The sequence below is a fragment of the Lemur catta genome, chromosome 3 (genome assembly GCF_020740605.2).
Source record: "Lemur catta isolate mLemCat1 chromosome 3, mLemCat1.pri, whole genome shotgun sequence".
Taxonomy (NCBI): Eukaryota; Metazoa; Chordata; class Mammalia; order Primates; family Lemuridae; genus Lemur; species Lemur catta.
In genome coordinates, this window is record NC_059130.1 from 27,004,831 (window position 1) to 27,012,454 (window position 7,624).

Consider the following 7,624-nt stretch of genomic DNA (forward strand, 5'->3'; position numbering starts at 1 on the left):
TACATTCACATACTGTGCAACTACCAATCCTATCTAGTTCCATAACATTTTCATCACTGTACAAGGAAACACCATACTACTCATTAAATGGGTATACCTCACTCTCCCTTCCTCTCAGTTTCTGATAATAGCCAATCTGCTTTCTGCTTTTATGAATTTATTTATTCTGAATTAAAATTATTATTGCTATTAATAATAATTATTATTGTTTATAGCAATTATTAGATAGATTGCTAAGAAGCTCCTATGCACCAGGCAGTGTGAGGTATTTCCCATGCGTTCTTTAAGGACCTCTCCATCTCAGGCATTCTGCTGTCTTCTGGCACAGAGAATCAACTACAAAGAATGTGATGTCCCCAACGATGAGCCCAAGTGGTGGGGCATAGCCTTTAGTTGGAGGAGGGGGTACTGAGCATCTCCTTTCTCCACTACTGACATTCTTCACACCTTTACTCCTCTCGTTGCCACTAAGAGCAGAGCTGTGGCCATCCTTCTGTGGCTCTCAGATCCAGGAGCAAGGGCCAGCACTGGAGACTGAGAGTGGGAACCAGTGATCCACCAGACCCAGGAGAAGAAGCCAGAGGAGATGCAGGATAGGCAGAGAGGTCAGATCAGACAGATACACCCAGAAGCCCAGAGAAGAAAAATCAGCCCTCTTGGCCCTTCCAAGGTGTCCTCCCCCTTCCTTGCCTAATTCTGTCCTGAAACGGCAGACAGGCACAAAAGACAGAGAGAGGCCAAGGTCAGGTTCAGCAGGCAATGGAGGAAGACAAAGAGGATTCAAGGTACACGGGGAGGCAATAGTGTGGGCTGGAGATTGAGGTATGGTGGAGGAGAAGAGGAGGCCCATGAGTGGAGAGGAGGCCAGGCCAGAGCATGGGACAGTGGCACACGCTGGGCAAGGCTACCAGGGTCAGAACGTGGGACCTCCTGGCCTGAGTCACCTTCCCAGGACCATCTGTCATCACCCCATAGTGGCAACTTGCTAAGAGATGTCCCCAACATCCCTTCCCCCAGGGCAGTAAATTGCCATGACAAATTCCTTCTGCCCCTCACAACTAAGCAACAGTTCAAATAGGTTGCCTCACTCAGGAAAGAGAGATTCCAGCCAGTTTCTGCCTCTGAAAGAGCAGTAGCCATGGCCTCCTTGGGCTGGGGCAGAGCTGGGGTCAAGGCCTCTCCATGTGTCATGGGATATGAGCTCATCTTCATTATCCTGGGCGGGGGCTAGACAGTTACCCAAACTTGTCATGTGGACCCTGGAGCCCATGAGGTCATTCACACAGGTGCTGAGAGACTCCTATGCACATGCCTGTACCCCAAATGGGTCAACCTGAGGGGACAGACAGTATGGGGCCTCTGAGCCCGAGAAGGGTTTCTCCAGCCCCTCTCCTGTACACACACATGCATACGCCCTCAGCTTTGTCCTCTGCCCTCCTCCCCACACCCTAGTTTGCCCAGCGGTCAAAGGCTCATGCATTCGTCTTCTCCTCAAAGCTCTCATTATGCTGTGAATCAGAGGGCGGGAGGCAGATCTGGCAGATATTGAGCCCCTGGAAACCCATAAGACCGGTGTGACTTCCCTGAGCTGAGTCTGCTGCCCTGGGACTGACTGCCACGGGCTGGGGTGCGGCAGATTCCCCCCATGTGAGGTCAGCCACATAGCACAAGGGCACTGGTGCCCATGTGAGGGTGCCTGGTGAGTTCTCCAAGGCAGAGTCAGGGGTGCTTTCTCTGATCTAGAAAATGGCATGGTCCCTGCTCTATGGGGGAGGCAGTATGAGGTCCCTGGGTGGGCTCAGGGAACAAAGCGGGTGAGAGGAGAGAGTAGCATTCCAGAAACCAGAGGCCACCTATGGGGCCTCCATCTGTCTTTTCAGACTGAGCACCAGGAACATGGCAAAGTTAGCATTGTAACTAGATCTGCTTGCCTGTAAGGAAAACTGTGGAAATCAGGACACTTCCCCAAATTAGCCCCAATGAGTATCATCTTCATATTATTCTAATATTTCTTTTTGGTTACATTGTAAAGAAGCGAGTTTAAATAAAGATGTCCATAAAATAAGCTATTAACCAACCATAAAAAAGAAAGAAAAGTCACAATTCAGTTTTGTTTTTACACAAATATGCATCAGCACTAAAATGTTCGGTAGTAGTCATCTCCAGGTGGTGATATTCACAGCTCATTCATTTCTTCAACTAATATTTATAGAGCACCTATTACATGCAGTGGCTTTCACAGGTTCCAGGGGCATAGTGGGAAACACACCAGGTACAGCCTGCTCTGATAGGCTTTATGTTCCAGTAGGAGAGATAGACAATACACAAGTGAACACATGCAAATAAAATAACACTACATTGTTATCAGTGAAATGAAACAAACCAGAAGATCATCCTTTAGATAGGGTAGCTAGAGAAGGAGCTATCATTTATGCCATTTATGCAAAAGCTGAAAGGCACAAGAGCCAGGGAAGGGGAGGAGCCCTTTAGCAGAGGAAGAGCAGGTGCCCAGCCCCAAGGTGGGGAGCTCTGGCTTTGTCACCGGAACTGAGCATCCTCACTGAGGCAGGAGTACACCTGCCGGGGAGAGAAGAGCATGAGCTGAGGCCCCAGGGAAAGGCAGGAGCCCGGTACCACAGGGCCTTTTAAACCGTGGCAGTGATTTTGGATTTTATTCCAAGTGTGCTGGGTCACCATCGGCATTGGTGAGGGACACACTCAAATCCCCATTCCAAAAGATTTTTTAAGCTAATTATAGAAAATGGTTTTAAAAAGGCAATGGACAATTCGGTTCTGGACTTTATGCCTTTATGCATTCTAAAAAATAATTACAGAAAGTGTTTTATCACCATGAAAAGCAATACTTATTTTATATATTGTATATATTTGATCCTGTATCTGTGCCTAGAGGGGGCCATATTTTGGAGTTTTTATGAACATGGTATTCTTGGGGACTTCTGTAACTATAGCCTTGGGCATGGGGACTGGGCAGCCCTTGGCACACAGCAGGAGACCCCTAGAAGTCTTCTAGTTGACTCTATTTGGCCTAAAGTCAGACCCTCCTCAAGACAGAATTTATTTCCACACAGAATGAAGTTATAGATATGTCCTAAGAGAGGATGAGCTCATGGCCCAAGATAATGCCCCCTATTTTCATCCCTTCATGAGAAGTGACTCTTTCCATATTCTGGACATCCCAGAAAGATGCATAACTTTCCATTCCATGCCCTTGGAAATGAAATCCTCATCCTAATAATGAGAATAAACCCATTTTAAAGGTAGAGAAATTGAGATTCAGAGAGAAGGATGCCTCCCTCACCTTCGTCACCTCCCCTGTGCCCAAGTCAGATGAGCATCACAAGAGTAGCTGAGCCCCCAGAACTCTCTGGCCAGGCAGCAGCTGTGTGTCCCTGGGAAAAGGGACCCTGAGGGGGTTGCTGCTTGAGATGCCTGTGGTGAGTCAGGAAGGGGCTGGAGGAAGTTGACCAACTGGAGTGGTGAAACTAGTCCATCGCCTTCGTCCTGGAAGGAGGCCAGGCTGGGGCGCGGTATAAAGGGTGCCTTGGCCCCTGCTTCGCTCAGCACTCCACTGAAGCCTCTGCCTCACCCTACCGGGAGTCTGGTAAGTGTCAGTCGGCAGAGCCAGGGCTGGGACTGGGGACCTTCAACAGCCTCTGTTCTCATGGCTGGGGGTGGCCAGCCTAGGTGGGTGTGGGTATCGTTCTGGGGCTGGTCTAACTACCTTTCCTTCCGGGGGGGCTCACACCACTGTCCGGAGGGGAATGTGCTGTGCTATAGAAATGCGGAATGGAGAGTAATCATTCATGTCCCATCTTTTCTTGGGATTGTATTTTGGGATTCGTGTGTTTGAGAGAGAAGTAAGGCAGGGAGGCAGGGGGTGGGGGGAAGGGTAGCAGTCAATTTTTTTCCTAAAATTCTTGAATTTGGGCTGACCATTATTGTGTCTTCTTTAAGAGGGCAGGAGTTCAGGGAAAGGCTTGTAACTGTTGGCTGTGCTGCGCAAAGAGGGAACTGCAGAATGGGGGCCTATTTGGGGAAACCCAGCCAGAGCAGGGGCAGAAAACCCCCAACTTAGAAGTACAAGGCTTAGAAGAACTACCTCCAACTCTCAGCAACCTTCCAGCTCCACCCAGCCCCACCCCAGGCACGGTGACTGCAGCTAAACCTCAGAAGTCAGGAGAGAAAGGATCTCTGGGATAAATAGGCCAAGCTGCTAATTTTATAGATGAGAAATCTGAAGTCCAGAGAGGCAAAGTGACTTTCCCAGAAACATGCAGCATTTCAGGGGGAGATTTAGGCCCAGAATATGTCATATGATTCCAGGCCAGGGCTCATGCCATGAGCTCTCAGATTCTCTCTGGCACAGGCTATTGGTTTTCCGGGACTCAGGGGACTTCCAGGAGACCTTTCTTTCCATAGGGCCTTACCATTCACTGTGACATAATCCCAGAACTCATCTCTCCTCCCTGGTCAGTGGAAATCAGAGATAAGGACAGACACAAAGACTAGACAGAGCAGAAAGTTAACTGGCACCCAGCCCACCCTTGCAGAATAGCCCTGGAGACAAATCTCCTTGTTGGCTCTTGCCTAGGAACCAGGAAGCTCCCAGAAGGACCTTTCCCTGCCCCTCTCCATTTCCACCCTTCACTCTCTGCTGCTTCTAGGGAATGACAGCCCAGAGTGGGTGGGAGAGTGTCCCACCCAAGGGAAGAGAGGGGGCACTGAGAAACAAGGTACTGCTGCAGATTTCCAGAGTTCATTTGTTTCCTTTGCATTCACCCTACCCCTCTGACCCCTTCTGTTTTTCAGTTTGACCTATAGCACCTTCTAAGATGTCCCAGCAACACACACTGCCAGTGACCCTGCCCCCCACCCTCAGTCAGGAGCTCCTCAAGAATGTTTCTCCTCCAGCTGACATCCAGCAGGAGCAAAGGAAGCAGCCAACTCCACTGCCTGCCCCGTGCCAGAAGGTGCTCTCTGAGCTCCCTGTAGCGGTCCCCTCAAAGCATGAGGAGAAACACGCAACTCCTGTAAAAGGGCTGCTTGAGCAAGAATGTGGGCAGCTGCAGCAGCAGGAGCCACAGGAACAGGAAGTGCATCTGGCAAAGCACCAAGAGCTGCAGGAGCTGCAGGAACAGGAACTGCACCTGGGAAAGCAGCCAGAGCCACAGGAGCAGGAGCTGCACCTGGGAAAGCAGCAGCAGCAGCAGGAGTCACAGGAGCAGGAACTGTACCTGGGAAAGCAGCCGGAGCCACAAGATCAGGAACTGCACCTGGGAAAACAGCAAGCACCACAGGAGCAGGAACTGCACCTGGGGAAGCAGCCAGAGCCACAGGAGCAGGAACTGCACCTGGGAAAGCAGCCAGAGCCGCAGGATCAGGAGCTGTACCTGGGAAAACGGCTAGAGCCACAGGAGCAGGAGCTGCACCTGGGAAAGCAGCAGCAGCAGCAGGAGTCACAGGAGCAGGAACTACACCTGGGAAAGCAGCCGGAGCCACAAGATCAGGAACTGCACCTGGGAAAACAGCAAGCGCCACAGGAGCAGGAACTGCACCTGGGGAAGCAGCCAGAGCCACAGGAGCAGGAACTGCACTTGGTAAAGCAGCAAGAGCCACAGGATCAGGAACTGCACCTGGGAAAACGGCTAGAGCCACAGGAGCAGGAGCTGCACCTGGGAAAGCAGCAGCAGCCACAGGAGCAGAAACTGCACCTGGGGAAGCAGCAGCAGCAGGAGTCACAGGAGCAGGACCTGCAGCTAGTAAAGCAGCAAGAAGAGCCACAGGAGCAGGAACTGCACCTGGGAAAGCAGCAGCCGCAGCAGGAGCCACAGGAGCAGGAACTGCAGCAACAGCACCAGGAACAGCATGAGGAACGTCAGAAAGCAGAAAGCTTGGAGCAGCAACTTGAGCAGGAGAAAGCACAAAGGGAAGAGCAACTGAAGGAGCAGCTGGAAGAGAAGAAGAGGATCTTGGACCAGCAACTGGATCAAGAGGTGGCAAAGAGATATGAACAACTGGGAGTGAAGAAGGAGCAGCTGTTGCAGCCCCTGGGGCAGCAGGAGGGACAGCTGGAGAAGCCCGTTTTTGTCCCAGCTCCTGGCCAGGTCCAAGACATCCAGCCACCCCAGCCTCCAAAGGGAGAAGTCCTGCTCCCTGCAGAGCAGCAGCAAGAGCCAGAGGTGTAGGGGCTGCTCGAACTTAAGTACCCACCCAGTGGTTATGGAGAGGCCCTCAGACCACTCCACACAAGGGAAGAGGACACCACTGCCCCACTTACCTCAGGTCCCCTGGTGGCCTGCCTCATCTGTGAACTTGACTTTGTCCCTCTGCATATCTCTCTTTCAGGGCCGGGGAGGGGGGAGAGGAAGCTGTTGTCCAGTGCCCACCCAATGAGCCTGATCCCAACCTCAAGTGAGCAGAGCCTCTGCCTGAGGAACTCTGGGTACTATAGTAACTCTGACTTCACCCTAGGATTACGGCTGAATCAGTGAATGTGTACAATGATGCATAATAAATCCTGGAAGTCCTTACATCCTGTATTCTCTTTAGCTTCTTCTCCTCTGTCACATAAAACCCCATCTATGGGTCGATGGTTGCAAGTGACTCTCTTGGCCCATTCTCAAAGGACAGAGATCTTGACTCTCCTTTAATTTTGCTCCCCAAGCCACTCAATATATTCAACAGCTTCTGAAAAAGAAATAAAACCCCAAATAAAACAAAACAAAAACAACTTCACTTGTGGACCTGAAAGCAACACTTGTCAGTCATGAAGTGGGCATAAGTTGCTTGGGTTGGGGGAAGAGGATCGACCCATCTCGGTCCCACACCACCTCACACTACCCACAGCCCAGCCCCGGCCCTACACTGCCCATCTTGACTCGGCTCCTCGCAGGAGGGAGGGCACTGGGAAGATGCCAGGGAGGTCTGGGGGCTCCACCTGGTTCTGGTCCCTTCCCTGGAAACATCCCCAGGCTCCACTCCCTGGGTTTTCTCTGTAGAATGTCCTTATGATTCCAAGAGTCTTACAGGTGCTGCTAGGCTGAGGAAGGCTTCAGAAAAGCAATGGAAGCAAAACTGGGTAGGGGTGGCGGGGAGGAGGCACTCTGGGACTCTCTCAGAAGGGATGTGGCAGGGTTGTTAAAGGAAGTAAAGTTTGGGCCAGCAGCACCTGTGGAAGCCAAAAATGCTTATGAGGCTGGAGAAATACAAACCCAGAGTCATTGCCACTGTCCCCCTCCTCCTGCATCCTGGCTCCCTGACATTTCTGTAATCTTTACTGCCATCAGTTACATCAGGACCTGGGACTGCTTCCTGGTCCAAGCGTGGTTTTTAATTTTATAAATCACTAACCTTTAACTGTTTAACCACAGCCTCTTAGGCAGGTTGTCTCAAGCTACGCAAAGCTATTTTACCACAGGCATGAGGATGTATCAGGGACATCCCTACGGTGGTGTCCACAGGCACTCAAGCTCAATAGATCTGAACAGTGTGGCACCTAGCACTCCTTCCTCCCCACCCAACCCCGACATTCACCATGTTTCCTCCTCAGGTGTTCTCTGTTCTGGGCGATGCTAGCACTGTCTGTGCATTCACGATCATCCCT

At 51.1% G+C, this 7,624-nt stretch overlaps 1 protein-coding gene across 1 annotated transcript; it reads left to right on the plus strand.

Moving 5' to 3' along the window:
* Positions 1-3,561: 3,561 nt before the first annotated feature.
* IVL (involucrin) lies at positions 3,562-6,553 on the plus strand. The gene is made up of 2 exons (XM_045546346.1): positions 3,562-3,622; positions 4,831-6,553. Exon 2 carries the CDS (start codon positions 4,854-4,856, stop codon positions 6,204-6,206), a length of 1,353 nt encoding a protein of 450 aa, XP_045402302.1. The 5' UTR covers positions 3,562-3,622; positions 4,831-4,853; the 3' UTR covers positions 6,207-6,553.
* The last annotated feature ends 1,071 nt before the right edge of the window (positions 6,554-7,624 follow it).